At 37.8% G+C, this 13,600-nt stretch overlaps 1 protein-coding gene across 5 annotated transcripts in view; it reads right to left on the reverse strand.

The window, feature by feature from the left end:
- Positions 1–13,600, reverse strand: part of FOCAD (focadhesin) — a 292,503-nt gene that overhangs the window by 83,371 nt on the left and 195,532 nt on the right. For all 5 annotated transcript variants that reach the window (XM_065908204.1, XM_065908205.1, XM_065908203.1 and 2 more), the window contains one exon: positions 13,210–13,331. In XM_065908204.1, coding sequence (XP_065764276.1) covers positions 13,210–13,331 — 122 coding nt within the window. The remainder of the gene's footprint in view (positions 1–13,209; positions 13,332–13,600) is intronic.

Here is a 13,600-nt window from a genome sequence, read left to right on the forward strand (position 1 = left end):
TATAAAGACAGGTTTCTTGCTTTTCTGGTTAAGTACTCATTCTGTCAAGTAGAGTAAGGGGAGCCTTGTCGACATATTAACAAAACTCCTTGAAGGAATGAACCCACCAATTCCCGCTTCCTCTCTCATTGTTCAGGAAGCCGTGGTGGTACAATTAGTCCTTGCCCTGGATCTCTGTCTCCAACACATGGGGACTTCCCTTTAACTTTTTCCTATCAATTCTGTTTTCTTTCCATAAAATAGACGAACAATCTTTGAGTTCTATTTTGAGATCTGAATTACACAGAAAGAAAACCAACACCACTAAAACTTTTACTTCTTACTTCAGAACTTCAAAATATCTTAAAATTTTGCTGCCAAGTAATCCACGGACATCATTGCACAACTGAGAATATCCATGTGCTGTGTGCTAAGTCACTTAGTCGTGTCTGACTCTTTGTGACCCTATGGCCCATAGACCTAGAAGCTCCTCTGTCCATGGGATTCTCCGGGCAAGAACAGTGGAATGGGTTGCCGTCCCCTCCTCCAGGGGATCTTAACCAGGGATCGAACCCAGCTCTCTTATGCCACCTGGGAAGCTCAAGTCTCGGCAAATTGGCAAAGAGAGCACTGAATGTGTTTGGAAAGACAATGATCTCAATTGCTCCTTAAACTTGAGTTAAGAAAAGAAAGTAGTATAAAAAAATGTAAAGGTAAATAAGCAAATCAAATGTCAAGCTTCTAAGAACAAAGACGCTCATGTCAGGAAACCTATTTAAAAGGAGGTTATAAACTGAAGGTTAAAGCTACTCCTCCGACTGCTACTCAGACCACATCTGAAGGTGGGTGCAGGGAGGCAGTCAGGCTTGAGCCTAGACACCAGCCTGAACTCCCCAGGTTTCCTGAGAGTATACCTAGACTTAGTGTTCTGTGGAGTTAGCCGGGGCCAAATCTCCTGTAAAATGCACTTTCTCACTTTTTCCCTTCCAGAAGAGAGACTTAGGGAAGCGGCTTGCATACAGCCAGGCCCTTACTCTCCAGCTGTGCTACAGACAGAGACTTCCTTGACCATTTTTAACACAAACACATCTTAGGATCCTGTTCCAATTCAAGACATAACCCTCCCATATAGGTAATATTGCTAGACTGACAAATATAATTAGCATTTTTAAAGTGTGAAAATCATGTATCATTTGCTATGCTTGTGAGAAGCTTTGAAGGAAAGCCAATCAACAAACAAATTCCAAATCATGACATTTCAACCCTGTTATTCAACAGATGATAAAGCAAGGTTCTCAAGCACTGTGCACTAAGTTTTAATTAACATGTGCAATATTCTTTTTCGAAGACTAACTCTGCATACCCATGCAATGACAGGTGTCTGATGGACTGCTGAGGTGAGCAGGTTCTATGATTTAGGAAAGAGTAAGAGTTTCTATGTATAAGAGGTAGTACTAAGTATAATGAAACATTACTGCATGTGCCTAAAAGAAGAGACCATGTTACGGAAATATGCAAATAGAGGAAAAGGGGGAAAGAAGGATAACAAGGTCAGAGTGGGGACAAAAGCAGATTACAGGACCAATAGAGTGATCAGTGTATCTCATTGAGAAGGTGAAGTCTGAGAGAAAACTTGAAAATGAAGATGTAAAAACAAAGGAAAGTGCTGGTGGGAATGGAAAATGGTTCAACTGCTATGGAAAAGAGTTTGGTGGTTCCTCAAAAAGTTAAACATAGAATTATGACCCAGCAATTCCACTCCTGGGCTTGAATCTGCCTGAAAATACAGGAGACTCAAGAGACATGGGTTCAGTCCCTGGGTTGGGAAGATCCCCTGAAGAAGGAAATGGCAACCCACTTCAGTATTCTTACCCGGAAAATTTCACGGACAGAAGAGCCTGGTGGACTACAGTCCACAGGGTTGCAAGAGTCAGACACGGCTGAGCATGCACACACACAGATACACACAATTCCACTCCTAGGTATATACTTAAAAGAACTGAAAATACTCATTCAAACAAATACTGTAATACATGCTCAAGCAGCACTTTCACTATAGGTAGTAGGCAGAAATAATCCATGAATGAATTTGTTCATGAAAGAATAAATGGATGAACAAAAAATGATATATCCACAATGGAATATTATTTGGCCATAAAAAGGAATGAAGTACTACAACACGGATGTACCTTGAAAACATGATGTGAAAGTGAAAGAAGTCAGACACAAAAGGTCACATATTATACGATTCCATTTATATGAAATGTCCGAACAGGGAAATCCATACAGATAGAAAGCAACTTAGTGGTTGCCGGGGATGGGGAGATGAAGAAGTGGGAGGGAACATTTAATGTATACATGGTCTCATTTGAGGGTGATGAAAAGGTTTCAGAGCTAGATAGAGGTGATGATTACACACTGGAAAGGTACTAAATACCACTGACTTATACATTTAGGCATTAAAATGGTTAGTTTGATGTTACATGACTTTTAATTCAATCAAAAAGCAAAATAAAAGATAAGGCAAAGGTCCCTAAAGTGACTGCACGGCTCACCGTTTTAGGAACAGAAGGGAGGCCAGTATAATGAGCACAGACAGAGGAGCAAAGAGGAGAGTGGAAAGAGAGAGGGCTGGTGAGTCAACAGGAGAAAGGATGGCCTTCTAGGTCAGTTCTCAGGACTGGCCTTTACTCTCACTAAAGGGGGAGTCATTATAAGGTTTTGAGACAAATGATATGATCTAATCTACGTTGTAAAAGGATCTTATGGACTGTTCTGCTGAGAAGAGACTATAGCGGACAAAGGTCAAAGCAGAGAAATCTGCTCAGAGGCACCTGTAAAACTATAGGTAAGAGATATTGGTGGCTCAGAGTGGTATCACTAAGACTGTAGAATAAGTTTTCAAGTATTTAGTTACATAATTTTTCCACCCAAACATTTCCACCCAAACATTAAGTAAACTGCCAATATATAAAACATGAAGGAAAGAAGCAAAATTTGTCTAGATGAAGTAAGGAGAAAGGTTGAGGGCTTGGTGCTCAGCCCTCATGATCATCTTGGTCTACCCCGTGGTGGTCCCTCGTGAGTGCTCATGCACGCATGCTCGGTCGTGTCTGGCTCTTTACGACCCCATGGACTGTAGCCCACCAGGCTCCACTGTTCATGGGATTCTCCAGGCAAGAATACTGAAGGAGGTTGCCATTTCCTTCTCCAGAGGATCTGCCCAACCCAGGGACAGAACCTGCATCTCTTAGCCTGTGGTGGTCCCTATAATTCTTTAAAATGCAGTTTTAACTAGAGGCACACAAGAGAGATCAGTAGTTGCCAGGAGATGGGGGAGCACAGGAGGGGCTGACTGCAAAGGGGCATGGGGTGATTTTAGGGTACTAAAACTGACCTTGTCTTGACTGTGGTACTGATTAGATGAATGTGTTCACTTCTCAAAATTCATAGAATGATACACTAAAAGGGGAGGAACCTACCATATGCATATAACTCAATAAAATAAAATTTAAAACACATAGTTTGAAAATGACCACTTTTAGAACATGTACTTCTCAAACATTCACCTCCCACTATCTAATAACCTCTATACACTTCTTTGCATCATCATTCAAAAGTCACTTTCCCTCTTTTCATTCCTCTGTCAACATTACCCCATCAATATTGCAGTCACCCAGATTTTAAATTTATGATTTATCCTGGACTTCTCCCTTGCCTCCAACTCAGTTGTCAACTCTGCCTCTGAAATGTTCACTACGTTTGTCCCTACTTCCTTGCTCACTGCTACTGCTGCTAAGTCACTTCAGTCGTGTCCGACTCTGTGTGACCCCATAGACGGCAGCCCACCAGGCACCCCCGTCCCTGGGATTCTCCAGGCAAGAACACTGGAGTGGGTTGCCATTTCCTTCTCCAATGCGTGAAAGTGAAAAGTGAAAGTGAAGTCGCTCAGTCATGTCTGACTCTTAGCGACCCCATGGACTGCAGCCTACCAGGCTCCTCCATCCATGGAATTTTCCAGGCAAGAGTACGGGAGTGGGGTGCCATTGCCTTCTCTGTCTTCCTGAGTTAGTCCTAATTCCTGTCTTAATTATTAAGGCCACCTAGCTCATCTCTTAGCAGTCTAAAATCTTTCTTCCTTCTAATCTTCTTCCTCCTACATCCTCGGAGTAGGCAACAGCAACCCACTCCAGTACTCTTGCCTGGAGAATGCTATGGATGGAGGAGCCTGGTAGGCTGCAGTCCATGGGGTCACTAAGAGTCAGACATGACTGAGCGACTTCACTTTCACTTTTCACTTTCACGCATTGGAGAAGGAAATGGCAACCCACTCCAGTATTCTTGCCTGGAGAATTCCAGGGACAGAGGAGCCTGTTGGGCTGCCGTCTATGGGGTCGCACAGAGTTGGACATGACTGACGTGACTTAGCAGCAGCAGCAATACATCCTGAATGATGTTGCTACTATTATATTAACTCAGAATTTTTCAAAAAACCTTTGATGGTTCATTAAAGAATAAAGTCCAAAATTCTTCTATGTATGTCCAAAGTATTTTAGAATTAAAAGTACACCATTTACTTTAAGAAATAATTTGTTGTTATGTGAGAACTCTGCTGGCTAAGATCCTCAACCAGTTTCCCCACTTGCTTTCTGCTCCTCTCTTTCATTTAACCTGTATTCTGATTCACTTGGGTTATAAACCAATTTCCAAGCCTGTCCGATACTCTTCAAGACCTTCGCATTCACTGATTGCTTCCACAGCTTTGAATGTCCTGTGTTCCTCTCATCTCTACTTACTGAAATATTTCTCCCATCCCTACACTTCCAGTACACTATACTACACCTCTCTTGTTATACTCAACAGATTGCATTTTTTTGTGATTGGACACTGATCATACCAACCTAAGAGCAGAAATCATATTCTATTCACCCTGGAATCACTCTCATGGACACTGAACCCACAACAGTGTCTCACACATAAATGTTCACTTAAAGACCTGCTGAGCTTAACCAAATTAAATGTACAGTATTCACTTTAAGGCAAAATCTTGTCATGTGAAAACTACACTATCATAAACAAGTAATCACAGAGAGTTATGATGTGTGAAAACACAATGCTAGAAAATCATTTTAATAGGCACAGCTAAACTCTAATACAAGTTGTTGAGGATATGGTTATTTGAAATTTTACAAAACATGTTCAAAATGTCCTGGCTGGGAAATGTTTCATTCCAGATTAAAAACACAGTGAGCGACAAAGCAAAACTTAAAGTGAGTATTATAAACTTTACAGTTTGAAATTTCCTAACTAAACATTTTAATTAGTATCACACAAGTTCTAATGACATATACCTGAAATACTAGCTCGACAGAAAATATCCTGCCTAGAAACACAATTCACAAACGTAGAGCAAAACACAGAATGAAAAAGGAGATCTAGTTTCTGCACAGACACATGTTTTACTTGAAGGAACTATGTGCCTGTGTTTAGTTGATCAGTTGCATTTGACCCTATTCTACCCCATGGACTCTAGCCCGCCAGGCTCCTCTGTCCATGGGGTTCTCCAAGCAAGAATACTGGAGCGAGTTGCCATTTTCTCTTCGAGAGGATCTTCCTTACCCAGGGACTGAACCTGGGTCTCCTGAATTACAGGCAAATTCTTTACTTCACCAGGGAAGCCCGAGCAGGAACGACATGACCATTTAATTTGATAATTTACAGTTCAGAATGCATTGCCCAGAAGTTTGGTAATGTTCTCTGCCTCTTGAGTGATCTTAACAAATATAATTATTCATTTATAAGAAAATACTCATTTCAACAGCCCTTCATTAAATAACTTAAATCATGTCAGTCGAGCTTTGGTGAGGTTGACTATGAAACAAGGTAGAACAGCAAGTAAAACTGACAGGTCAAGCGTGTGCTATGGATTTTAAAACCTCAATCTCACAAAGTAAGGCGTCTTCATGTTTCCCAGAGGTATATATTATTATCTAAAGAATAAAAGCAGTTAACTTCAGTTGCTACCCAGACACACCAATACTGAGTCACGACATCTGGTCCGTGACATATGCACACTCCTATGTTCCCAGAAGAAAAACCATTTGTACTTGGTGTTAGAGACCCCAAGGCTGCTCAATGTCCCACTGTATATAAATAAGAAAGCATAGGCTTCAGTTGTCTGTCAATAGTAATCTTGTTTGCACAGAATAATTTTTTGTTATTCCCGTCCCCTGACAAATACTGACTGGAAGACAAGAAGGGAGGGCTTGTGAAGGACACATTTTTAAAGGAGAATGACACTCCTCACTTTGTAGGTGCTTTCTGGACATTTTAAACTCTCTCTCTCCTCCCTCCCTCCCACTTTCTCTCTCTACCTCAGTCTCTCTTCTCCCCCCGCCCCCCCACTCCCCTTTCCCATCAGGATAACATTAGCTTGAAAGCTGACAATTCAATCACGTCTCAAGCAACCATTTACTCTGTTATTTAATAGGAAGGGGGAAAACCCTGTTACCATAACAACTCACATCACACAGTAATTACAGCATCTCTAAAATATAGCAAACCATACTTTTCACAGTGTTTTCTAAGGGGAATGTGTAACAAGCACAGACACCACTTCTCCCAATTATTATTCAAAATTTTCATCTAATTGTTTCTTACTGCATGAATGCTAACATACTCCATGCTTTTCACAAGAAATATGTTTTTAAATGAAGAAGGCACTGAAAGAAAGGGCAAGTGATGGGTTATAGCCCATGTACTTTTGGGTATCTAGGGGAAAATGTAAAGAAGGCAGAAGAAAAAAAATAACTTATAAGGCAAAATAAACAAGTGATGATCAATTTCAAAAGAAAGAAAGAAGAAAAAAATCTCATTCAGAGTAGCACCGGCAATAAGCCCAATAAAGGTTTCGATGAAAAAAAGATGAAAAAAGAGCTCATTACCTAGTGCTGAGGCAGAAATATGGTTGGGTAGCAGCAGCAGGATCAGGAAAATTTGCATGTGCCCGAAGATGGAGGAAATAATGAAGCAAGGCTGCCATTCTCATCCAGGGACAAATCAGTACCACCCAATTTAGGGGAGAGTGTTATGTCAGAGTTAGAAATGCCAAAGGATGACAAGACAGGCAGCAACTTCCAGGGAAAGAGACATGTCATTCACCTTCAGCTTCCTCATCAAATGGAGCCAAGTCAGTCTCAGGATGAGAAGAAGTAGTCGTAAATCAGGGCAGAGAAGGAGCTTGAAGAAGCATTGGTAGGTCTGAAATGACCCCTGCTGGTCCCCTTTTCAAAGGAGCAAAGAGAGCAAGGGCACTTCAGTTTTAGAGAAATCTAAACTACTCCTGGTAGGTCAGGTCAAACCCAATTCAGGTTTAGGTCTGTGAGTCTTCTCAAAGTATAACATGGGAGAGTTTCAATTTAAAACAAAAACAGTTTTTAGAAAGAAGGGTGTTAAAGAATTCATCACAGATTAAACAGCTAGTTCTCTAAGACACTGAAAATATTTAACTAATGTTGTTATTGAGAAATATTGACAATTACATGGAGCAAAATACACTTTAAAAAATGAAGAGCAGAGCATTTGAATATTCATTTACCCATTCATTTACTCACTCACTCAATCTATAGTTGTATGCATTAGGACTATAAAGTATCCTATAGGTATATGTAACCTTTGGCAGAGAGGGGAGGCCAAACCATATAAATGAATAACAACACAAACAGTTTATAATAGCTTGTTCAAATGACAATAATGTCATTTCCTAGTAAGACCTCAATAATTATTAGATTGACCATCAATTTAACTGCCACGTTTCTGGAAAAAGGAAACAATCTAAATGTACATGTAAATGTACATGTACTAAATGTACATGTAAAATATAATACACACCCAAGTTTTGAAAGGATTAAAATTATTTATAAAGTGTCTACTATGTGCCAGGAATATCAAGCACTGGAACTGCATATGGCCAAGACAAACTTCCTGGTTTTATGAAATGCACACTTTAAAAAAAGGAGAGATACATACTAATTGTCATGTATGCTGTGCCACCGAAATTCCCTCTTCAGGATTAGTAGGGATGGATGGATAGATAGTGTAAATAGTCTAATATATTACGTAACTTGATTTCATAGTTACAAAGTTTCCTAAAGCAAACTCCAAGTCCAGACTTTTCATTAGAAAATTCTACCACTTAAGGAAAAATTACTAGGAGAGCATTATCCTGATAATACATCAGGCATGGATATTACAAGGAAATCACAAAATCATATCCCTCATAGGTGTCAAGGTGCAAAAATCCTTAACAAAGTGTGTGTGCTAAGTCGCTCCAGTTGGGTTTGACTCTGTGTGACCCTATGGACTATACAGCCCACCAGGCTCCTCTGTCCATGGGATTCTCCAGGGAAAAATACTAGAGTGGGTTGCAGTGTCCTCTGCCATGGGATCTTCCCGACTCAGTGATTGAACTCAAAACTCTTATATGCCTTATGCATTGGCAGGATGCATACCACTAGGATCACCTGGGAAGCCCCATAACAAAGAATTACTAGCAAATCAAATTCAGCAATAAATCAGATATTATATCACAATCAAGTGGAGTTTATCCTAGGAATGCAGATTTGGTTCACATTAGAAAAATTAACCAAAATAATTCATCCTACTAACAAATGAAAAAAGTATATAATCATTTCAACAAATGTAGAAAAAACACATTTGACAAAATTCAACATCTATTTGTGATTAAAAAAAAAAAACCAATTTAGGAATAAAGGAAACTTTATCAACCTAATACAGAATATCCATAAAAATCTCTATACTAACAGTAAATAAAACATCATATGTAATGTTAAGCAACCTGAATGCTTTCCCCCAAGACTCTTTTGTTAACAAAATAAGAATGTCTGCTCTCACCACTTCTATTCAACCATACCAAAGGGCCCTAGACAGTGCAATTAGGCAAGAAAAAGAAATCAAAGGCAGACAGATTGGAAAGAAAAACACTAAGACAATCTCTATTCATAGACAACATTGCAACGAAAATCAAAAAGAATCTACAGAAAAGCTACAAGAATATATAAGTGGGTAGAGTAAGGCCATAAAAAAGTATCAATTATATGTTTATATTTTAGCAATGAACAGTTGGAAATAAAGACAAACCAAAAAACAGTCTAATTGCCCTAGCATAAAAGTACTTAGGGATGTGCAGCACTTATTAAATTTAGCAAAATAGGTGCAAGATTTGTAGTAAGAAAACAACAGAACACTGACCTAAAATAATGGAGAAATATACCTTGCGTACTGGTTGAAAAACTCGATATTATTAAGATATCCATTCTCTCCCAGACTGATATACAAATTCAAAGCATTTGTAACCAAAATTATAGCAGGTTTTTAAAATAGTTTTCTCTACAGATTTTTCTTTAATCTTTGCCCTTTTTAACAATGATAACTTATTTTTAAAAATCAGCATAAATAGCAACCTGCAAGAGCAATCCTAAACATTCACCATTAAACCATACTATGTAAGAAGACTTTATTGTGAAGCATTTACCTCCCCAAATTATCACATTTCTTGGAGTAGCACATTAAGGGGTGTGATTGGTGATTCTTTGTCAGTCACTAGAGCGTTCATGGTAGATAAATTGTCTTTTGTTTTTATGTCTTAGACCATCCCACATTTGTTTACCCCATAATACTGTTTTATGCAGACAAATTAAGACAATGTAAATGGTTTTTCTGAAAATTATTAGTTAATAATGCTTTAAAAGGGGTGGAACGGCATCTGTGTTTAAAAGAGAACATTTGTAAATAAAATTCAATTTCCAAGTTAAAAAAAAATAGTTTCTCAAAGCTGAATTAAAATTTATGCAGAGACTTTGGGATCGACATGTATACACTGTTATATTTACAGTGGATAACCAACAAGGACCTACTATATAGCACAGGGAACTCTGCTCAGTGTTATGTGGCAGCTTGGATGGGATGGGGGTTTGGGGGGAAATGGATACATGTATATAAATGGCAGAGTCCCTCTGCTGTCCACCAAAACTATCACATTGTTAATCGGCTATACTCCAATATAAAATTTTAAAAACGTGGTCTCATGGTTGATGAAGGCTGGGATGTGAGGAAAATGGAGAGTGACTGCTAATGGGTATAGAGTTACCTTACACTGTGATGAAAATATTCTAAAATTGACTATGGTGATGGTTATACATCTCTGTGTATATACTAAAACCATTGACTTGCATACATTCAATGAGTAAATTTTACAGTCTATAAATTATACCTATTTTTTTAAAAAATTAAAAAAGATAACATAGGAAAAGAAAACAGCAAGTTTTTGAGACTTTGAATAAGACAAAAAGCAAGAACCATAAAAAGAAAACCTTGATAAATTCTGCAAAACTGAAGAGACACTCTTCAAAAGACACTATTAAGGAAATAAAAAGACAAGTTAGAGAATAGGTAAAAACATGTGCAAGACACATTTCTAATTAAAAAAAAAAAACCCACATATCCAGAATATATAAAGAGTTCTCATTTGAAAACAAAAACCTGGATTTAAAATGGGCAAAAGAACACAACACTCCATGATGTGAATAAATACATGAAAAGAAGCTCAACATCAGTAGTCATTAAAAAAAACACAAATTAAAAACCACGAAAGGAAAACCACTAACCACTATGAGAACTGCTAAATTTTAAGAACTGACCATATTGAGTGCCGGCAAGAAGGGAGAGCAACCAGAACTTCCTCATGCTGCTGGTGGGCATTCAAAGTGGGGCAGTCACTGGAAAAACAGGTGGGTTTTCATATTCACTCACCAAAAGACCTAGCGATTCCACTTGTATATAGTTATTTACTAAAGAGAAATTAAAAGAGATGTCCACATATACACCTGAATAGTAAAGTTTATAGCAGCTTTAGTCATAATCTGGAAAAAAGAGAAACAACCCAAATGTCCATCCATGGGTAAATTAATAAACAAATTGAAACTATGATGACAGACATTAAAAATAAGACAGAATCAAGAACTGTGAAATCATATTTTTTGGGTTCAATTTCCAGGCTCTTCTATTTCTGTGTGTCAAGTACATAAACAGTGCCAACCTCACAGTGTGAATATAGAGATTAAATGAATTAACATAAGCACAGCAAACTTTAACGTGCCTGAGCTAGTTATGAGTTATTATTATTGCAATTGTTATTCTCATTAACTAGCTCTTAAAATTTTTATTATTTGTTGCCAGATACTCTGAGAAACTGCTTGGCTCATTCTCTCTCTCTGCCTTTTTAAAAAATGAATTACAGTAAGCAGAAGATAAATCCAACCCAAAATCCTGCCACAGATTCGACAGAATTCTGTCTAATGCATCTTCCAAGTGACTCCTAAAATTATGATCTTTTCTCATCTCTTTGAAATTTTCTAGGTATTCGATAATACAAGCAACAAGTATCATAACTCAAGTCTTTTCTCTGTTCACATCTAAGGTACACCTCACAAGTTCTGATACCATTTGCTTAATTTATCAGATATCTTCTGCCACCCCTACATTAACACTTATCCTTGTTTCTGTTATGATGAAAGTGAAAGTGTTAGTTACTCAGCTGTGTTTGACTCTTTGCAATTGCAAGGACTGTAGCCCACCAGGCTCCTCTGTCCATGGGATTTTCCAGGCAAGAATACTGGAATGGGAAGCCATTCCCTTCTCCATCTGTTATGATAGCGACTTTAAAATTCAGGCTTCCCTTCATAGTTAACATGTTGGTTATCCACGTTAAGTACACAGCTTTAAAGCACAAAAAAGTACCAAATCTCTTTCTTCTCCATAACAACGAATAAGATAATAGGGAGAACAAATCTAGAAATTACCTATTGTTTTTCTTCGCTTATGAAATTAAACCTCTCTTCTTCTCAGAGAAATACTACTCTCCCCAATTCTTCCTTCCTTTGTTAGTTAAAGACATCACATTAAACAAAGACTTACATAATTTCAATTCTAACCAAATATATAAAACTAAAATGGGTAGCATAGGTGGGTCTTTAAAAATCTGGCTATGCTGGGACCTCCCTCGTGGTCCAGAGGTTCAGACTCCACGCTTCTACTGCAGGGCAGGAAGATCCCGCATGCTACGTGGCATGGGCAAACAAACAAACAAAAATCTGGCTATGCTAACTGGTGGCAGCTGGTAAGACACAGAATATTATCAAATCAAATAAGTGATCCCAATATTTATAAATTATGCATCAAAATAAGATTTAATGTAAACATATTGTAGAAGCACTATCATTACCTCAAATCTTTATGAAATAAACCTCTTTGCTGTGATATTTTGTTTTTTATTCATTCATACAGTTTAACCTATATACACCTGAATGAGTAACTGTCATGAAAAAGTGAAAGTGAAGTCGCTCAGTCATGTCTGACTCTTTGCAACCCCATGGACTGTAGCCTACCAGGCTCCTCCATCCATGGGACTTTCCAGGCAAGAGTACTGGAGTGAGTTGCCATTTCCTTCTCCAGGAGATCTTTCCAACTCAAGGATTGAACCCTGGTCTCCCACACTGTAGGCAGACGCTTTACCATCTGAGCCACCAGGGAAGTCATAAAATTTAAAAAAAACAATTAAAAAAAACCCCACAGATTTCCCAAGTGCTTTTCAACTTCCTTCTTCCCTCTGGTATTGTATAATCTGTAATGATCAAATTTCAAGCAACACCTAATGGCACGACATAACTTTATTTTAAGACTAGCATAAAAGAAAAGTAAATAAACAATAAAATCAAAGGGTTTCCCCTCCTCCAACACAATTATTTACTGTTAATTTCCAATACTCACAAGATATAAATAGTGGTGCCCTACATACTTCCAAAGGATTACAATTAAGAAATAGGTTAGATTATTTCTTGAAATATTAAATTGGTATTTATTCTGAACAGAGGCAATTAAATATTGATAGATAATCCAAACTAGATACTTTCCTAGATACTACTCTCTAATAGGCTGATCCCAAAGGGAAACATGCTGGTTTCTTTGACAAGTACATCAAAATACTACAGTTGGATCAACTATTTTGGTTGTCTTTAAAAGCCACTTTCATTATGAATAATAGAAAAATTATTTCCAAACACATGCTAAATTTCATCAGCATAAACCAAAGGAGGGAAACCCCAAAGCATATACAACAAGAAGCACTGTTTCAGAGAACCGAGAGGTACCCACCTCATGCACTAGAGCAAGTAAGGTCTGCTTGAAACTTCTCCCTCTACTGGCCATCAGTCGATTCAATGGTTTGCCATCTTTACTCTGATACATTGAAATATCATAACAAAATAACATACCACCTTAAAAAAAAGAAATATAAAAACATTGCTTATGGAAAAACCTCATTAATTAGGTTCTCAGTAGTTGATATTCAATATGGATAGAGACACTTAGAAATTAAAAGAATATGCTAAGCAAATTATTATTATTTTTTTAACTGTTGGTACAGAAAAAAAAAACAGAAGAGCTCTAAGAAATTACCATCTTGAAGCTACGGAGGAGTCTTATTCATTTTTAAATAAATAAGAATATTTCAAATCGCGTTTATTTTAATTTCTGTGAACTGTTA

The sequence above is a fragment of the Muntiacus reevesi genome, chromosome 17 (genome assembly GCF_963930625.1).
Source record: "Muntiacus reevesi chromosome 17, mMunRee1.1, whole genome shotgun sequence".
In the NCBI taxonomy this organism is placed as follows: domain Eukaryota; kingdom Metazoa; phylum Chordata; class Mammalia; order Artiodactyla; family Cervidae; genus Muntiacus; species Muntiacus reevesi.